Source organism: Leopardus geoffroyi, chromosome B1 (genome assembly GCF_018350155.1).
Source record: "Leopardus geoffroyi isolate Oge1 chromosome B1, O.geoffroyi_Oge1_pat1.0, whole genome shotgun sequence".
NCBI lineage: Eukaryota > Metazoa > Chordata > Mammalia > Carnivora > Felidae > Leopardus > Leopardus geoffroyi.
Window position 1 is genome coordinate 96,588,542 of NC_059327.1, and position 20,359 is coordinate 96,608,900.

Here is a 20,359-nt window from a genome sequence, read left to right on the forward strand (position 1 = left end):
TTTAAAAATTACTGCCACTTGGGGCGCCTGGGTGGCGCAGTCGGTTGGGCGTCCGACTTCAGCCAGGTCACGATCTCGCGGTCCGTGAGTTCGAGCCCCGCGTCGGGCTCTGGGCTGATGGCTCAGAGCCTGGAGCCTGTTTCCGATTCTGTGTCTCCCTCTCTCTCTGCCCCTCCCCCGTTCATGCTCTGTCTCTAACTGTCCCCCCAAAAAATAAATAAACGTTGAAAAAAAAAAAAAAATTACTGCCACAAAAAAAAATGTACTGTCACAGAATATGTTAATGGAGTCATACTAAATGTCAGCTTCAAATAAAAATATTCAAACAAACATTCAGGTCTTTTTTCTTCTGAGAAGGGAAGCAATGGGATGAAATTGCATGGGGCACACAGAAGTTCAAAGGTAATGGTAATATACATTTCTAAACTTGGTCCTGAGTCCCCAGTGTTCATTTTATGTTTGTTCTTTACAACCCTGTTTTCTTATACGCCCAACATTTAATAAGTAAAATATATTATGAATGTATATTACTTTTTGAATAAAATATTAAAGTGATACATATGAGAAACTATGATACAAAGGCAAAAAAAGGTCAGTTTTTCTGTAGAAAGTTTCATAATTTTAAAGTCATTTTTGTGGACAATTGAGTAAACATAACTAGATTTTAGAAGATACTAGAGAATTACTGTGGTTTTTCCTAGGTGCTGCATTTTCTTGGAATATCAGTGCTGAAGTGTCATGATTATCTGCAAGTTACTTTCAAATAATTCAACAAATAGAGGAATTAAATACAGCAAAATTACTAAATCTAGGTTGTGGTTAGACAGGTATTCACTATACAATTCTTTCAACTTTTGTGTGTTTAAAGTATTCCATAACATAATTGGAAACTTTTGAGTGGCATTATGTTTGTAAATTTTCTTAAGCCTTCCCCATTCACAGGACAACATGTATGCTTTTGAAATTATCAGACTTAAGGGGTACCTGGGTGGCTCAGCCAGTTAAGTGTCTGACTTCGGCTCAGGTCATGATCAGACGGCTTTGTGAGTCCGAGCCCTACACCAGGCACTGTGCTGACAGCCCAGAGCCTGGAGCCTGCTTTGGATTTTATGTCTCCCTCTCTCTCTGTCCCTTTCCCGCTCATGTTCTGTGTGTGTGTCTCTCTCTCAAAAATAAACTTAAAAAAATTTTTTTTAATTTTAAATTATCAGACTTAAGATTTCAGAAACCTATAAAACCAAATGCTCATCTAATTGTTGCTACATATTCTCCTCCTGTCCTCCTCGGCTTTCTGAGATATGAGAAATCCCATTGAAATAATGTATCTGGGAAATGAAAGACTGATGAGGCAGTTTATAATGGATAAGGCTAACAATACCTGAACCAACTCAAACTTAATACAACTAAAAATGAAACACCTAATTTTTTCTTACTGCTGTAAGAAATACACATTCAGAAGTAGTCCTACCAAAACAAAAATAAACCTGAATCTAATCAAACCTTAAAAATTATATCCAGAAAAGACACAAGAACGTGTTAAAAATAATATAACAAAGCAATCAGCAAGTCCAAAATATGGAAAATTCCAGAAGACATATGACCTAACAAATAGCAAAGGAATGAAACATTACTGATGAAAATACAAAATGGTACAACCAATTTGGAAAACAATTTGACAATTTATTTTAAAGTCAAATATGCACTCATCCTACCACCTAATAATCCACTCCTAGGTGTTTACCTGAGAAACTAAAACACATGCCCAGAAACTTGTACACAAATGTTCATAGCAGCATTACTCATAATAGCCAAAAACTAGAAACAAGCCAAATATCCATGTGTAAATGAATGGATACAGGGGGATATCCATTCAAGAGAAAACTATTCTGAAATAAAGAGGTAGAAACTACTGATACATGGAACAATACTGACGAGTCTGAAAAATATTATGCTGAGCAAAAGGAGACATGAGTTCATAATGTACATTGTATAGTTCAAAATTTATATAAAACCATAGAAAAGGTAAATCTAACCTGACAGAAAGTAGACTCATAGCTGGGAGAAGTGACAGTAATGTAAATGTATTTTATATGCATATAATTTATAGCTCAGTAAAGCTGGCTTTTTTAAAAAGGACACAGATACCACCCATAAGAGGCTCCCACCAGCCAAATCTGGGACAATCTGAGTATCAAACTAAATAATCATGGTAATGGATTATAATACACTGAAAAAATAAGAAGCCATAAATCCATACCGGTAATAAGGGAAGTCATTCCTTATAGTGGAATGTCAACTAATAAATACAGAAGTAATGATGCAGTAAGAAAAATCAGCAATTGCAATATGGTAATAATTGAATCAGGTAAGAATCATCAATGGAAACTAAAGCTCATGAGAAAAGTCTGATGAGAAACTGGGTATTTGCAAAGTTTCAAAATCTCTCTCACAAATTACATATTAATTACAAAGGAGAAAAAAGCATCTTGACAGTAAAGAAGCCTAGAGTACATCATCTTAACCCAGGGCTCAAAGTTAATATCAGCAATAACATAAACAAGATCATGTGCATTTCCATGCAATGAGAAGAAAATCATTTAACTTCTGCAGTATTCCTGCCAAAAATTCATAACCCAAATCCAATCATGAGGAAACACCAGAAAACCCAAAGTGAGAGATATCTACCACCTGTCACAAAATCTTCAGAAAAAAAAAAATCAATGTCATCAAAGACAAAAGCAGAAGAACCATTCCAGATTAATGGAGACTAAAGAGAACAGATGACTAAAAGCAATGTGTGATCTCAGATTAGATCCCGGAAAGGAGGGAGAAAAAAACCTGAAAAAGACATTATGGGGAAAATCTGCCTGTGTACAGTCACACTGCATTACTGTTCTTAAGATATATACTCTGAAGGAACTTAGTGTTAAAAGAGGCACAATGTCTGCAACTTATTTTTAAGTAGTTTATACTATACACGGCTATTAAAATTATAAAAATTAAGACTAAGTTCGTTAGTGTCAAAATTTTTTCCTTTAGAATGTAACTTACTTCGTGTATCATTTCTCCTATTGTTATGTGATGATTTACTTGCTTCAGGTTGACATCTTGAGGTGTTTCGGGATCCTGGTCTTTCTTGACTGTCTGGTCTTACATCATCTAAGTGGAGTGGTACCCATTTGTGCTTATTAGCTTGAAAAAAACAAAATAAAATTGTTTAATGACAATGCACAATTTTCATTAAAGCTTTGCAATTCTGAATGGACTCTAAGGTTTAATTAAACAGAAGACTTTGTCCTTAAATGTTCTTGTAGAGAACCAAAATAATTTTCTTCTTCTCACAAAGCTCCTTAATAAACTTGTCTGCGCAAACATTTCTAAAGTTCATGTGAAAAGCCACTTAATGGAGTATCCTTAGAACTTTTACTTTCAAACAAAATGCTCACTCTTCTGTTTAATTCTGATGAAAAAGCTCCTCAAAAATAGTTAAGTGTAATACAATACTCCTAATACTTGACTCTCAGGCTTCAGAATGGGGTATATCCGATAAGACATTATAATGAACACACTGGAAAGTTTGGCTGGTAATTCAAAACACTCAGTTTCAAGTCACTGTCTAAAATATTGATTTATCTAGATTACTACGAATGAAAGAGGTTTTTCAAAATTAGAGTATAAAATCTGTCTAACTACTTAATAAATCTTTTTATAGCTACTATACATTTTCCTAACCTAAGAGAGGCAATTTAACTTCTCTGGTTGAATACATGATACTGTAATTGTTACACTGTGGTGAAATTCTGAAGATTACCTAATTCATGGAATCCACAGTTAAGGTTTCTAAATGTTTAGTCTTTTGCTCAATATATATTTTTGACTAAACAAGACTCATGTGCAAAGGAAAAACTACCAAGGTAATTAAAGGAAAAGGAATTATCAGTATGCAACTAAAGTACTGATTTCCTATAAATCCTTCAAACTGTGGACAGACAAGGAAGAGGAATATGAAAGATCTTTTAAAAAAAAATCTATCTGAATTCTATACTATAAATTCTATCAGTGAGTCTCTCAGGTATAAAAAAGCCCTTCCTCTGAAGATTAAAAAAAACAAAACAAACAAACAAACAAACACCTGTGTGCTCTAAAGAGAGTCAATTCATGACTTGATTAAATGAATTTAAATAGAAAAACCTGGATTTTAGTGTTTGCTGATCAGTTTTAATTGAAGCGATTAACAAGACAATTTTAAAGCAGGATGACAGGTCTGTCATCTGTATGAATTCCAGGAAGTCAAAAAGACTTACCTATCTGAGAAGTATGAAAAAGCTAAGTGATAAACTTGTTTAAGAAACTGGGAAATTTTTTCCTAACATGTCTGTCCTGTTGTCAACCACTTTTAAGCAATTAGCCTTGGCTCATCATATCACGTAAGGCTAATTAATATGCTTACCCTGCAGCTAAGGATTAGATACTCATTTAAAAAAGAATTCAAGGGGCGCCTGGGTGGCGCAGTCGGTTAAGCGTCCGACTTCAGCCAGGTCACGATCTCGCGGTCCGGGAATTCGAGCCCCGCGTCAGGCTCTGGGCTGATGGCTCAGAGCCTGGAGCCTGTTTCCGATTCTGTGTCTCCCTCTCTCTCTGCCCCCCCCCCGTTCATACTCTGTCTCTCTCTGTCCCAAAAATAAATAAACGTTGAAAAAAAATTTTAAAAAAGAATTCAAAAAATAAATAAACTTAAAAAAATTTCAAGCAAGTGTTCAATGTATGGGAGATTGTTTAATTCATTATTAAAGAAATTGACTGGAAACACTTCATAAAATGTCCCCTCCCATGCCACATTACCGCCAAGAATTAAAACGCTTTAATGGCTTCCCATGGCACTCAAAATAAAACGCTAATTCCAAGTGATGAAAGCCCTGCACAATGTGGACCAACAACATCTCCTGCCACTTTTCCCAATGTTCACCTTGTTTCAGCTACTGACCTTTCAACAGTTTAAAGAACTTTTCTGCCTAAAGCCCTGTGAAGACACTTTTACTTACGCTCAGAACACTCAATGAGTATATGCTTTTACAAAGCAGTTAAATCATAATCTGTCCCTAGATACAAGAAAAGTTGCATACAAATATGTAAAAGGATACAAGGACAGTATTTTTTCTTCTAAGTGTAATTTAATGGAGAGATGCTATGAAAAAAAAAAAGTTGACCAAAACTGAAAATAGGGAGCAGTTCCAATGCAAATTTAAGAAACAATTATCATACAATTTTTAAGAAATATATCTTAAAAATATCTATCTATACCCATTTCTATAAGTGCAACTTCATTCTATACCTACATAAAGTACAAGTAAAATGAAAAAAGGAAAGCTTAATAGTTTAAGAATATTACAAAAGCAAATCAGTTACCATTGCAGATGGTATCCTGAAGAAATCCAAAATACCTATTGGTGACTACTAGGAATCAATTGATTAAATACAATTCTTCATTATTACAACTTTCCTCACAAAATTAAAATCAAAATGAAAATATGAATTAACCTCTCTTTCATTAACTACTTGAATCAGCCTCATTCTCAGTGAGATCTTCACCAGGACCATCTAACTTAAAATAGTCAGGACATGGAAAAAATGTAAGTGTCCATTGACAGATGAATGGATAAAGGAAACATGGTGTATAAATATACAACTGAATACTATTCAGTCATGAGAGAGGATATCCTGCCATTTGCAACAACATGGATGGATCTTGCAGGCATTATGCTAAGTGAAATAAGCCAGAAAGACTTACTTACATGTGGAATCTAAAAAAGCTGAATTCACAGAAACTGAGAACAGATTGGTGGCTGCTGGGGATAGGGGAAATGAGTGAAGGTGATCAAAAGTACAAACTCCCAGTTATAAGACAAATAAGTTCTGGAGATATACTATACAGCATGGTGACTATAGTTATCAATGCTGTATTGTATATTTGAAAGTTGGTAAGAGACTGGATCTTAAAAGTTCTCATCATAAGAAAAAAACAAAACAAGACATTGTGACTGGGAGGTGATGGATGTGAACTAAAATTGTGGAGGGGTGCGTGGGTGGCTCAATCAGTTGAGCCTCTGGCTTTAGCTCAGGTCATGATCTTGCAGTTTGTGGGTCGGAGCTCCACATTGGGCTGACAACGTGGAGCCTGGAGCCTGCTTCAGATTCTGTGTCTCCCTCTCTCTACGCCCCTCCCCCACTCATGCTCTGTCTCTCTCTCTCTCAAAAATAAATAGACATTAAAAATTTTTTTTTAATAAAATAAAATTGTGGAAATCATTTCACAATATATACATACATCAAATCATCGTGTTATATACCTTAAACTAATACAATGTTATTTTATCAATTATATCTCAATAAAACTGGTGGAAAAACTGGAAGTTATAGATGAACTAACCTCTCTTTCGTTGATTACTTGACTGAGCCTCATCCTCACTGGCATTTTCACCAGGACCATCTAATTTTGTTTCCCGGCTTTCTTTGCTCTCAGTGTTAATTCTCTTTTCAACCTTGTCTTCTCTTTCTTTTCTATTTTGTAGCTTCTTATTTCCTTGGCTGATGACACTCTGACTCTGCAAAAAGTTTTCTGAATGAAATCATTTCATGCACATTTTCACTAACATATCTAAAAAATTGTGGTAATAAACCTTTTCTAAATACTGCAAAACAAATGACAATTTTTATTGAAAATAAAACTACTTTTCAAAAGACACTGTTAAAAGTCAAGCCACAGATTGGGAAAAAATATTTGCTAAGTATTTGATAAAGCACTTGGATCCAAAATATATAATCACCTCTCAACATGAAATCATAAGAAAACAACTCAAATTTTCAAAAAATGGGCTACAATTGAACAGACACTTCAACAAAAAGTTATACTGATAGCAAATGTAAATGGAAAGGTGCTTGGCATCATTAGTCAAAGAAATGCAAATTAAAACTAGAATGTGATACCACCACACACCTAATAGAAATAGATTAAAAGACTGACTCTATGGAATATTTGTGAAGGTGTGACACAAGTTGAATTCTCATACACTGAGTATTAGGGGAATGAAGTTTGGTAGTTCCAGCAAAGGCTAAACACATAGCAACCATACAATCCAGCTATTCTACCTCGGTATTTACTCAAGAAAAATGAAAGCATATATCCATGCAAAATTTTGTACACAAATGTTTATAGAGCAGCTTTATGTCTAACAGCCCAAAATTGGAATCAACACAAATGTCCATCCATAGATGAATAGACAAGCAGCATTCCATTCATAAAATGAAATACTACTTGGCAAAAAAAAAGAAATGAACTACAGGTACTCGTTAATGACATAAATAAATCCTCAAAATAATTAAGTGACAACTGGGGGAAAAAGGAGTCCTATTCTAGGACTCTCTATTTATGTAAAATTGTAAGAGATGCAAATTAACTATAAGTGACAGAAAGCATATCAGTGGTTGCCAGGAATGATGAGGGGAATGTGACAGGGAGAATTACAAAGGAGTGTGAGGAAGCTTTTGGGGTAATGGTTAAGCCCATTATCTTGATTTTGGTGATGGTTTCACAGGTCAAAACTTATCAAGTTGTATACTTCATGTGTAGTTTATTACATGTCACTCAGTAATTAAGCTGTTTAAATTAATGTATATTATCTACAACTGTAAGCTAATACCGCACAAAATACAAATAACAAAGTGTACAGTGTCAAATGAAAACATGTAACCAGATAACCATATATGCTACCACTCCTCTAAAAAGTCCTTTGATAGGGGTGCCTGGGTGGCTCAGTCAGTTGAGTGTCCAACTCCAGCTCAGGTCATGATCTTGCGGTTCATTGAGTTCGAGCCCCGCATCAGGCTCTGCGCTGACAGCTCAGAGCCTGGAGCCTACTTCCAAATCTGTGTCTCCCTCTCTCTCTGTCCCTCTCCCCCTCACGCTCTGTGTCTTTCTCTCAAAAATAAACAAACGTTACAAAAAAATGTTTTTAAGTCCTTTGATAAAGTATCTCAGAACCATCTTTTAGAGTTTCTTTCATAGTTTAAATTAAAAATCCATTCACTGAACACTTCCTGATTTGATACAATATATATATGCATATGATGCATATGTGTATATTTAATTAGCTCTTCAATACATATTGAAGATTATAAATAAACATATAGCAAATTCTGAAACAAAATGGGCTTCAATTTAGTCTCATATTAAAAACTAATCTCTTTAATTGTAGTCACTACATAAAAATAACAGCATGGTACCCACCCCTTCTAAATCGAAGATTACCTCCTGAGAATACAATCAAATGAAGGCAATGTGATGAATAAAATCAGGTATCTGAAAAATGGGTTAGACTATAAAAAGGATGGCTGCTAAGTTTTCAGCATTTCTTTATTAATGTAATTCTCCACATTTGAAATAATTCTCCACATGTTGAAATGAGAATATTTTCCCTTTATGAAGGAAAAAACCTTAAAATAATACTCACTCCAGTGTTCACTAATTCACTTGGCGTTGGCCAATTCGCCATATCGCTGAAATCACTAGCCTAAGAAGTAATAAATAAGTGTTACATCTGCAAATTAGAAATCTTAAGTAGAAAAAATATTTTCTAAAAGTGAAGGCAATTCTAAAAAATCACCTATTTACAATTACATGCAGGCATTTGCCAAATTAACTCAAAATCTTCTCCAAACAACAGAACACTGCAATAACAATGCTTGGGTCTTATCCAACTTCTAGCACTATTTAATGACACTGAGACTAGATTGATATATATAGGATAACAGAATAACAAACATATACAGGATTTGCACAAAGGCCACAATTCTCTAATATATTAGCTTTAACCTAACATCAATGATAAAACTAGAAGAAAAGTACATAATAATCTAAGAGTTTCTAACATACCAATTTTCAACATCAATATAGCTAAGAACTATTTCATGTAAAAACATACCTTGTTGGATTTCTTTGTCTTGAGTTTTCCTGCTTTTATAATTTGGGGGGAACTGAGCTCTAAAAAAAAATTTTAAAAAAATACACAGAATTGTTTTTACAATCACTTCGTTTGATATATTTAACAAAATAAGTATCATATCAAGTTCAGTAAGCCAGTGTTGTCATCATTTCCAACAAAATCCAAAGTTCTGATACTGAAACTCAACAAGAAATCAACTACAGTTCAAGAATAGATTCAAATTTGTTTTCAGTGTTCAAATCAAAAGAAATATCAAGGTTTACTTAACCTGAACTGACTAATCCTTTCACGGAGGAAAACATGAAAAAATTAGAAATATAACATGTTTTCATAAAGTAGTAACTTACTTCCCAAAGGGATACATTTTGCTATACAATTCATACATTGACATTCATCAAGAAGCATCCAGAAAATAAGTCAGAAGACTTCAAACTATTGTGCTTGCAAACAAACAAGATTAGCAACCATAATAGGTTGTATGTAGATAAAGTCATAAAAAATAGAACAGGTCTCTGTAAAAGTTTGTATAAGATTATCATGGTACTGGGGCACCTGGGTGGCTGTCAGAGCAGACCCTGCTTGGGATTCTCTCCCTCCCTCTCTCTCTGCCCCTCCCCACTCACACACTCTCTCTCTCAAAGTAAACAAACAAACTTAAAAAAAAATAAATAAAAGACTATCATGGTATCACCACTTGTCCCTATTTTGAATAAGACAGTGGTTGACAATGAAATAAATACATAAATAAAGAGAGATAGAGAAAGACTTACTCTCTAAATGAAGCTTTACAACTGTTTTTTAGTCTGGTTCGTTACTTAGCCAAGATGACCAGATGGCGTATCACCTAGCTAAACATGATCTAAAGTAAATATTGAAAAGTAGAATAAACTTGGTGTGCACAGAAAACACAATAATACAGCAAAACATGAATTCATAAAATCATAGCAATGACCAATTCATAGAATAAAATGAAGCAATCTTTCAGTTAAAACCCAGAAGCAGATTTTAAAAAGATACTTTGGGATGAGCACTGGGTGTTGTATGGAAACCAATTTGACAATAAATTTCATATATTAAATAAATAAATAAATAAATAAATAAATAAATAAATAAATAAAAAAGATACAGAGTACTTTTCAAAGGAAGAGAGATGAAGGATGAAGATATCGCAAGGGATGAAAATACAGGAATCTTGAATATTAAAGTAATTCTATTCCTAACACAGAATAATGAGTACATAGTTACACGTATGTGCATGTATATACATATTTGTAAATGGACATAAAGATAAAATATTTCATTAAGAAAAATTACAAAAAATGAGGGCAGGAAAACAAAGAACAATATTTGCCTGAACGCTATCCAGAATTTGACTGGAGTATGTTCTACATATACCATGTATTTTATGAAAGTTATACAATATCGGGGCAGTTGAGTGGCTCAGTCAGTTAAGATTCCGACTTTGGCTCAGGTCCTGATCTACAGTTTGTGAGTTCAAGCCCTGCATCAGGTTCTGCATTGACAATGTAGAGCCTGCTTAGGGATTCTCTCTCTCTCTCTCTGCTCCTCCTCAAATTGGGTGCACTCACGTGCGTACACTCTCGCTCAAACTCAAAAACATAAATAAAAGAAAGTTATACAGTATAGAACATTTGGGGGACTTTCCCTCAACAAAGTGGAAAAAAATGTCCCAAAATATTGCTATGGTAAGTAAATTAAGTGCCCAGAAGTTACAAAATAAAGCTTTATACAAAATATTTGATGTAAACTAGTAAGGGACAGGCCACAAAAGCAGGTTTCATTTAGTTTTACTATAAATCAATTAGATATTAATAATCACAAAATTAAGGTCAGAAATTAAAGATAAAAATTATTCTGGGGGTGCCTGGGTGGCTCAGTTGGTTAGGCATCCGACTTCGGCTCAGGTCATGATCTCACGGTTAGTGGATTCAAGCCCCATGTTGGGCTCTGTGCTGACAGCTTAGAGCCTGGAGCCTGCTTCAGATTCTGTGTCTACCTCTCTCTCTGCCCTCCCGCAGCTCGCACTCTGTCTCTGTCTCTCAAAAATGAACGTTAAAAATAATTTTTTAAAATTATTCTGACTACATAAAAATAAACTTTTTAACTAATATTAAATGACACAAATTATTAACAAAATTTTTAAAAATACTTAAACAGAACAGAGTTAATAATCTATTGATTTAAAAACTGGGGGGCCTGGGTGGCTCAGTCGGTTGAGCATCTGACTTCGGTTCAGGTCATGATCTTGTGCCCTGTGAGTTGGAGTCCCGCGTCGGGCTCTGTGCTGACAGCTCAGAACCTGGAGCCTGCTTGGGATTCTGTGTCTCCCTCTCTGCCCCTCCCCCACTCATATTCTTGTCTCTTTCTTCCTCAAAAATAAACATTAAAAAAAATTTTTTATTTAACCATGTATAAATAAAAATAAAAACCAGTACAGTTCCATACTCTACTCAGACATTGATTATAAGCTCTACTTAAAAGTGAGTAAGTTGGGAATATTTATTTCCTTGAACATTTAAAAAAAATTTTTTTTAATTTTTTTAACGTTCATTCATTTTTGAGACACAGAGAGAGACAGAGCATGAGCAGGGAAGGGGCAGAGAGAGAGGGAGACACAGAATCTGAAGCAGGCTGCAGGCTCTGAGCTGTCAGAACAGAGCCTGATGTGGGGCTCAAACTCACAAACTGCGAGATCATGACCTGACCCGAAGTCAGACACTCAACTGACTGAGCCACCCAGGCACCCCAGAACATTTAAAAAAATTTTAAGAGATTTTGATTTCAGCATATTCTTTTGGACTCAGAATTTTGAATTTTTGTTTAAATTTTAAGCTCTCAACTTTAATTCCTCCTCAGGAAATATAATGGGAAAGCTTACATTTAACCCTGGGGAATTAATAATGCTTACATTTTAATGTTGTACCTTTATGTACACATTGTAATTGGGATGTTTATGTACATGTTATCAATATAATAATTTAATCACAAAGTATCTGACAAACTATGTTAGCCACTCTGGAAAAGGAAACAGTGATTTCTTAACATTTGTTACTAAACGGTCCTTATGAATTAATTTACTTTTCCAAGAGGAAGACTTTCCCAGAACATTCCTGTTCCCAAGTCCTCCCATGGAAATAGTAAGTTTCCTGATTAATGAGTTTAGGGAAAAAAACAGAACCTACCAATTCAGCACCTTTCCTCTTTTTCCTTTAGGAACTAGCTGTCCACAAAAAGCAAGTATTGTAGGCTGCTTTTTAAATTTTTTTTAAAATTTATTTTAGAGAGAAAGAGAGAAAGATCACATGAAGGGGGAGAGAGGGAGGGAAAGGGAGACAGACAGAATCCCAAGCAGGCTCCTCGCTCAGAGCCAGAGCGCATCAGGGAAAGGGGGGTGGGGCCTCAATCCTATGACCCCAAGATCACCATCTGAGCAGAAACCAAGAGTCAAAAGCTTAACTGACTGAGCCACCCAGGTGCCCCTGTGGGTTGCTTTTTCGTCTGTCACCTTCACAGGGACAGACTCCTCAACACAGATAGAAGGAGGACCTGCAGTTGCAATGCAACCAACTGTGTGGACACATTTGTCTAATTCCAAGTTCAACATGAGTAAGTCCTTTGTGCTGCTCACTTAAACAACCTCATCAACCCAGACTTTTTAATTTGAAAGGATGATACTAAGCTGCTAAATAAATAATCTATGTGAACGATGAACAGATGATTTTAAAAAGAAATACAGGGGGTTTAGGCAAAATACATGAAGTGGGTAGAGAGACAGTTTTCCAGTTATGGAATGAATAAATTACAGGAAAAGGCACAGTCTGATGGATACAGGCAATGACAACGTAACAGTGATGCAAAAGGACAGATGGTAGCTACACTTATGGTGAACACAGCATAACATATAAACTTGAAATCACTAGGTTGTACACCTGAAACTAATGTAATATCGTGTCAACTCTACTCAAAATATCATAATTAAAAATATATATGGGGCGCCTGGGTGGCTCAGGTCATGATCTCACTGTCTGTGGGCTCGAGCCCCATGTGAGGCTCTGTGCAGACCGCTCAGAGCCTGGAGCGTGCTTTGAATTCTCTCTGCCCTCTCTCTCTGCCCCTCCCCCACTCATGCTCTGTCTCTCTCTCTCTCTCTCTCTCTCTCTCTCTCCCTGTCAAAAATAAACATTAAAAAGAATTTTTTTAATAAAATAAATAAATCTATATAAACGGCCAAATATGAAATGGCATTCAATTGCACTAATAAAGAAATGTAAAATAAAACACTTTTTACCTATCGTAATGACATGTGTAATCTATCACTTAAAACATGTATCTTTTAATAAAGCAATTCTATTTCTGGGAAATTACCTGGGAAGCAAGACAAGGTACAATGATGTCTGTATGTTTACTGGTGAGTTTGCTGATATAATCATATTTAAGTAAACAACCTATATCTACATTCATTAACATGGTATAGTTATATTACAGTATATCTAAACAAAAGAATGTAAAAGTTTTAGAAACAAGATAAATCTATATGCATTAACATGGAAATAGTCCATCACGTCTTAAATATAATTTTATATACACATAGGGAGAACAGGTAAAACAAGCCTACAAAAGGCTATTTTTAACTAAAATGGAGGAAATTGCCCTTCACGTTTTTAGAGAAAACATAAGCAACCCTAGAAAATTAAAAAACAAATTTAAAACATATTTGTGCGTTTAAATTTGTATATAAAAATTTAAAATACATTTTTTCCCAAACAGATGAAACCTAACAAATTTAAACTACTAGTGTTTTCAAGTATATATTAACATACATGAATGGTGTATGATCTTCATATCTCCCATTTTTCAAATATCACTGGTGAGACACTATATCAGTGCAACTTTTTGAGTAATATTCCAGTACCTTTAAAATGTTATTCTTTAACTCTGGGAATCTATAAGCTAATAATTCTGAATTAATAAGGAAAACAATTCATTTTAAGAGCTTTAACACTGGAAACGAAAATTGCAACAGTATTACCCAGTCAGGTAAATGCAACATCTTTAATTGTTAACAGATACTTACTATTTATTATACTTCATTAGGACTAAAATCCCTTGTTATTCAAACTGATCTATCAGCATCACTGAATCAATTAGGAACTTATTAAAAATACAGAAATCTCAGGTCCTACAAAATCAGATCTGCATTTTAAAAAGACCCATGGTGGATTCCTGTGCACATTAAAATGAGAGTTGCTGGTATAATCTGTTCTTTAAAGGCAGACTATGGCTAACCCCATAAGAAAGGTATCTTACACCATGACTGCATTTAATCATAATTTTAAAAGGTCAAATTTTTTTTCAAAATAATAAAATCCACAAATTGAGTACCATTTAAATGAAAGTCATCGTTATGGACAATATACAAACATCAAGAAGACACCCTTTGCCTCAAAGAACATTACAGACTAGAACTAGAGATAAAAACATGAATATGTAATCCCATTACAAGACACTTAGGGGTAATTTCTGTAAGAAAGCTGTGGACTATTAAGGAGAGTAGCTCAGTGAGACCAAGGAAGACTACATACAGGAGTCAGCATATGAACTTGTTTTTCAAGGATAAACAGAATTAAAACAGGGTGGGGGGTGGGCTAAATGGGTGATGGGTATTAAGGAAGGCGCTTGTTATGATGAGCACGGGGTGTTATATGTAAGTGATCAATCACTAATTCTACTTCTAAAACCAATATTACACTATATGTTAACCAGAATTTAAATAAAAATTGGGGGGGGGGGGAAGAATTAAAGAGATTGAGGATGAGCAAATAGGGCCTTCACCCAAAACACAGGGTACAAAGAAGAGAACATAAACAAAAAGCTAGAATGGTAGGATAAGACCAGATACATTATAGGCTCCCTCCCCATTTAAGTACTCTCTTCTTATGTTAACAACCAATAGAGAGATGTGTAGGATATTTAAGTAGTTTACAGGGGCAGGGAGTGTAACATAATAGGGATAATTTTAGAGTTGCCTGGGCGGCTCAGTCAGTCAAGAGCCCAGAGTCCCAATCCTGGACACCTGGGTGATTTGGTCAGTCAAGCATCCAACTCTTGCTTTTGGCTCAGGTCATGATCTTATGGTTCATGGGTTCGAGCCCCAGCATCCAGCTCTGCCCTGACAGTGCAGAGTCTGCTTGGGATTCTCTCTCCTTTTCTCTCTCTGCCCCTCCCCCACTCATGCTCTCTGAGTCTATCTGAAAATAAATAAACAAACTTAAAAACTTTACTCACTTTTCATGACTATAATCATTAGCAAAGTTTTAATTAAGAAAATGCACTGGGGCACCTCGGTGGCTCAGTCAGTTAAGCATCCGACTTCAGCCCAGGTCATGATCTCGTGGTTGGTGAGTTCAAGACCCGCTTTGGGCTCTGTGCTGACAGCTCAGAGCCTGGAGCCTGCTTGGGATTCTGTGTCTCCCTCTCTCTCTCTGCCCCTCCCTAGCTTGCTCACACTCTCTCTCTCTCTGTTAGAAATAAACTTAAAAAAAAGAAAGAAAGAAAGAAAATGCACTGTTACCAACATTACACTAATTTTAAGGGAAAATTGTAGTAAAATGCCATTTTACTACAGTAAATGTTTTAAAAAACATTTTTAAAACTATTTAATTCTCATATTCTAAAAGTGGGACTATCAATTTGTAGTCACTTTAGAGAGCAACTTGTCAACAAATATCTTGTTACCTAACAATTCCAGTTCTCATCATCTATCCTACAGAAAGTCAGACATGTATACCAGAAATATGTATAAAAATGTCGTTTAAGGGCATTCAACTTGATTTCGGCTCAGGTCATGATCCCAGGATCATGGGATTGAGTCAGTGGAGCTGGGTATGGAAGGGGGGGCAAGTTCAGTCATGGCTGAGCCTCTCTCTCTCTCTTTCTCTCCCTCCCCCAGCTCAAGCTCTCCTTCTAAAAAAATAAAATTAAAATAAATAAAATAAAAATGCTGTTTGAAACAACCAAGATGTCAACCAATAGGTAATTGGCTAAATGAACTATATCAATTATATTTATGGGCTCCTTGCCAGCAATTTTTAAAATTTAATTTTAAAAACTCACTTATTGGGGCGCCTGGGTGGCGCAGTCGGTTAAGCGTCCGACTTCAGCCAGGTCACGATCTCGCGGTCCGTGAGTTCGAGCCCCGCGTCGGGCTCTGGGCTGATGGCTCAGAGCCTGGAGCCTGTTTCCGATTCTGTGTCTCCCTCTCTCTCTGCCCCTCCCCCGTTCATGCTCTGTCTCTCTCTGTCCCAAAAATAAATAAATGTTGAAAAAAAAATTAAAAAAAAAAAAAAACTCACTTATTGTATAGTTACCTTTTTTTTTTGGGGGGGGGGGGGGTAGGCTCCATGCTCAACGTGGGGCCTGAACTCACAACCCTAAGATCTACCGACTGAGCCAGCCAGGTGCCTCCCCGCCCATGCCTGGTTGGTGGGCTCAACCAATACTTTAAATGAAAAATGGATGATGATATGATGTTTTAAAAACATACACAAAACACTATATTTAGAAGGAACTGCATGGAAAGGTCTGAATATCAGTAAACAGGATATGTAAGGAGACATCAAAAGTTCTGTTTTTATAAGGAGGCTGTATTTATGTATCATTCACATAACTTACTTAAAATGTTATTAGAGTAATAATAAGCTTATTTGAAGTTTCTAGGAAGCAGACATTAAGAGAAAGGACAGTTGATGAGGTCAGAAAGAATAAAGATAAAAAAGATGGACAAATCAGTATTTTTATATACCATGTTTTCATTGAGCAAAAGAACTGCAATTATATTAGAAAGCTGATTTTTGATATGCAAAATACAGTGATAGCAGCAGGTAAGAGATTAATAAAACCCACATTGTAATTTTAATAAAGGTCTCCAAAAGAAACCAATTACTTTAAAAAAGAAAACAATTACTTTAAACAAGAATTGGAGACAATTCTTTCGGGTCTGCTTACTGAATTCAAGACTGCAATGACACTATTCTAGGTGTCTCAGGTGGGCCAGGCTTTGGTTGAAAAGGCCTCACCTAGATTAAGAGAAACAGCAATACACAGGCCAAAATCATCCTACAAGTGGAATAAAGTGCCTCACAAAGGCTGAAGAAACAAGAATGATTCACTTGCAGTTTCAACAGAGAAAATTCATGATTATCATGAATAATAATGATAATCCCCTTCATTTCCTATAATGTTTCCATCCCTGATGATAAACTTTCCGGCAAAATTTTGTGGATGGAATTCCTGTACCTCATTAAGAGGGTAACAGTAAATCCAGGTTTGGCCAGGACAAGCATGGTTTAAGTCTGTTATTCCAGCATAATTAATATCCTTCTCTTTCCCTCTCTACAGTATCCTGGTTTGTAGGATAAATTACACAGGCTCCCTACCAATAGATTATCCCTAGTTTGCACCTACTCTAAACCTTAAAGGTCCTCTGCTATTTTATTGTTCTTTAAGTTGCAAATATGCTTAGGAAAATGGGAAGCCAAGGCACCCAGATTATAGATGACACTCTTATATTAATTGGAAGAGATGAATACATTCATTTCGTTCATTTACAATGCCCAGTAAAATCGCCAGAAGTAGAACCCAAGTCTCTCAAAACAGTGCAATTTTTCTACACCATAATCTTTACACTATGACTACAAACAGAAGTTGTGGTAGAAGAGCTTAGAGTCAGTATTGGGAAGTTTATAAAATTACTGCTCCAAATAGTAAAGAATAGTATTCCTGTAGGCACTGGATTCCAAGAATAGGAAGAGTTGCCTACAGACAGACATCAGCAAAATCAAAATTGCCATGAACCACAACACACCTCAAGCATTACCTTGTTCTTAACCTCCAATAAAGATTAAGATCCCCAATGAAGGCACCTGAAGTTAATTAAACTCTTAGTTTTCAAAAGGACATTTCCAATTAAAATTCCCAAGTCTTACCTTAAAAGTTTAAAAACCTGTCAAAATAATTTACAACCAAAAGACAGTTCATTTTTTGGTTAATTCACTGAATATAAATTACAATTATAAGTCTAGAAGTAGGGAGGTTGAACAGTCCATTAAGATTCATTAAGGCTTTCTTTCCCTTCGCTAAACGTATGGACATTATGCTTTAAGATTTGTTTCCTTCAGTTAGTGATAGTGAATAAATAGATCTTTACAGCTAGAAGAGAATGATGGTAATATTAAATTTAGAGCAAATTTTTAAGTAGTTTTTTCTGCAAGTGTCAAAATTTATGAAGAATGAGGAGTATTACCATGCAAAGTCTAAAAAAAAAATCAATTAACATCTCACTCTATTGGACATCCTCTGAAGAAATGTTTATACCTGCAATATAAATGTAATTAAAACATTTTAATTACCTTATAATTATGCCATATTCTTTTTTTTTTTTTTTCAACGTTTATTTATTTTTGGGACAGAGAGAGACAGAGCATGAACGGGGGAGGGGCAGAGAGAGAGGGAGACACAGAATCGGAAACAGGCTCCAGGCTCTTAGCCATCAGCCCAGAGCCCGACGCTGGGCTCGAACTCACGGACCCGCGAGATCGTGACCTGGCTGAAGTCGGACGCTTAACCGACTGCGCCACCCAGGCGCCCCTAATTATGCCATATTCTTGAACTCACTTGATTCTCACAACCCTGTAAACACACTCACATTTTCCCCATTGTATTGTTAACCTTTAATTTTAAGAAAAAGTGAAGATTTCCCAGTAAACAGCTGTAATTTCTATATTAAAAGTTCTATTGATTTACTAAGACTTAATTTACAAAATAAAACTAGGAGACACTGCTTTTTGTGTTTGTGTTTGTGTTTTCCACTTAAACTTAAAAAAAAAAAAAAAAAAAAAAAACTACAACCAAAATAAAGCACCTAGAGCCCTACTGTACTGATCAGCTTTCAAATGCTGAGGCTTAATCTAACCCCCTCTGAAGAGGAGGGCTGCCAACCGAAGACTCCCATTTACCTAACATGCAACCCACTCTCATGTCAACTGTCCTATTCAATTATTTCCCACCACAATTTTGTTGGCAATTACTGTATAGTCTCATACTTAATATCACTACTTCTTGTTTTGAAAACGGAGATTTTCAGCTTATCAATTATTTCGCAATGAAAAAAACTACAATGGCGCTTCCACTGCTTATAAATAAATCCCCTGGCTCTGACTTGCTTCACCCTTTTACAAGTCCAAAAGTCCACAAAAACTTTTCTATAGGATGAACTGCATTATCTACCTAGTTTCCCCAAGTCACTAACACGTGGGGGGGAAGGGAGGGGAGGGGGGACGGGGGCAAACTCAATCGAGGCCGCGCCAGGCGAGCGGCTCAGCTACTTTACTCCCGCTGTGCCCCCACCAGTCAAGGAGAAGCTGAGGTCCCACCTCTTCCTGCCGCTCCCTTCCCAGATGTCCATTTATGTAAATAGGCAAAGTGAATGACACCTTGGAACGAAATACCTCCGACTGACAGGGAAAGGAGGCCTGCCCTTCCCCCAGTCCTTCAACAGCCAAACAAATCATCCCTGCACACACCATCCCAGCGCCCACCGCAAAAACCACAGACCTGCCTCCAGGGTTTCCAGTGGGGACGGCGGCAGTCCCGTCCCGGCAGTGGACAGGTGCTGAGGAGGCTTTTTGGTCCAGGGGTTCTCCTTAGGCGGCGGCGGCGGCTGCAGCTTTTCCTCAGGGCCGGCCGCCGCCTCAATCTCCAGGACGTCCTCGGCCGGCAGGTCCCTCGGGAAGGGTGGCGGGGGTTCCCCACCGAAAGAGCCCCCGGGCCCGCGCGCCTTGTGCGCCAGGTGCAGCGCCAGGGGTCTCACGGGCACGGCCGCCTGGGGCACGCTGTACCCCAGCACCAGCGCCGGCGACGGCTCTCCCCGAGCCCCCGCGCTGATGGCTGTCGCGGCCCTCTCTTCACTCGCCGCCTCCTTGCCCTCCCGTTCGGGCGGGGACAGCTGCTCGGCCTGCCGACTCGCCGCTACCAACAGCGACTCCTTCTCAGCAGTCACCGTGGGTGGCTCCTCCCCAGAGTGAGCGCCGGGCACCGGGGCGCGAGCAGACATCGTCCCTTTGCCCCAGCCACCCCAGCCAGGGGGAGCCCGGGGCCAGGGAGCCCGACTGCCCGTCTTGCCGCCGGGGAACCGACTGGCTCCGGCCTGGGGCAGAAAACCCGAGAACCCGGCCGCCACCGCCGCCCGTGTCGGCCGACGCCGTACAAGCGCCCGGCGTGCCGCCGCCCCTCCCCGCGCGGAACGGAGAGCTAACCGCCCGCCGGCCCAGTTCGCCTCAGAG

At 37.3% G+C, this 20,359-nt stretch overlaps 1 protein-coding gene across 18 annotated transcripts in view; it reads right to left on the reverse strand.

Moving 5' to 3' along the window:
- The window catches only part of LARP1B (La ribonucleoprotein 1B), a 133,972-nt gene that overhangs the window by 113,196 nt on the left and 417 nt on the right, over window positions 1-20,359 (reverse strand). For 15 of the 18 annotated variants that reach the window (XR_006709881.1, XR_006709880.1, XR_006709878.1 and 12 more), the window contains exons 1-5: window positions 19,632-20,324; window positions 8,979-9,037; window positions 8,508-8,567; window positions 6,428-6,602; window positions 3,052-3,192 (exon numbers count right to left, since the gene is read on the reverse strand). Coding sequence is in view for 15 of the 18 variants with exons in the window: in XM_045467830.1 (XP_045323786.1) it covers window positions 3,052-3,192; window positions 6,428-6,602; window positions 8,508-8,567; window positions 8,979-9,037; window positions 19,632-20,130 (934 nt within the window). In the remaining 3 variants the exon portion in view is untranslated. Of the gene's footprint in view, window positions 1-3,051; window positions 3,193-6,427; window positions 6,603-8,507; window positions 8,568-8,978; window positions 9,038-9,769; window positions 9,859-19,631; window positions 20,325-20,359 lie in introns of those variants that run through there. The other 3 variants (XM_045467881.1, XM_045467890.1, XM_045467814.1) reach the window with 3 other exon arrangements.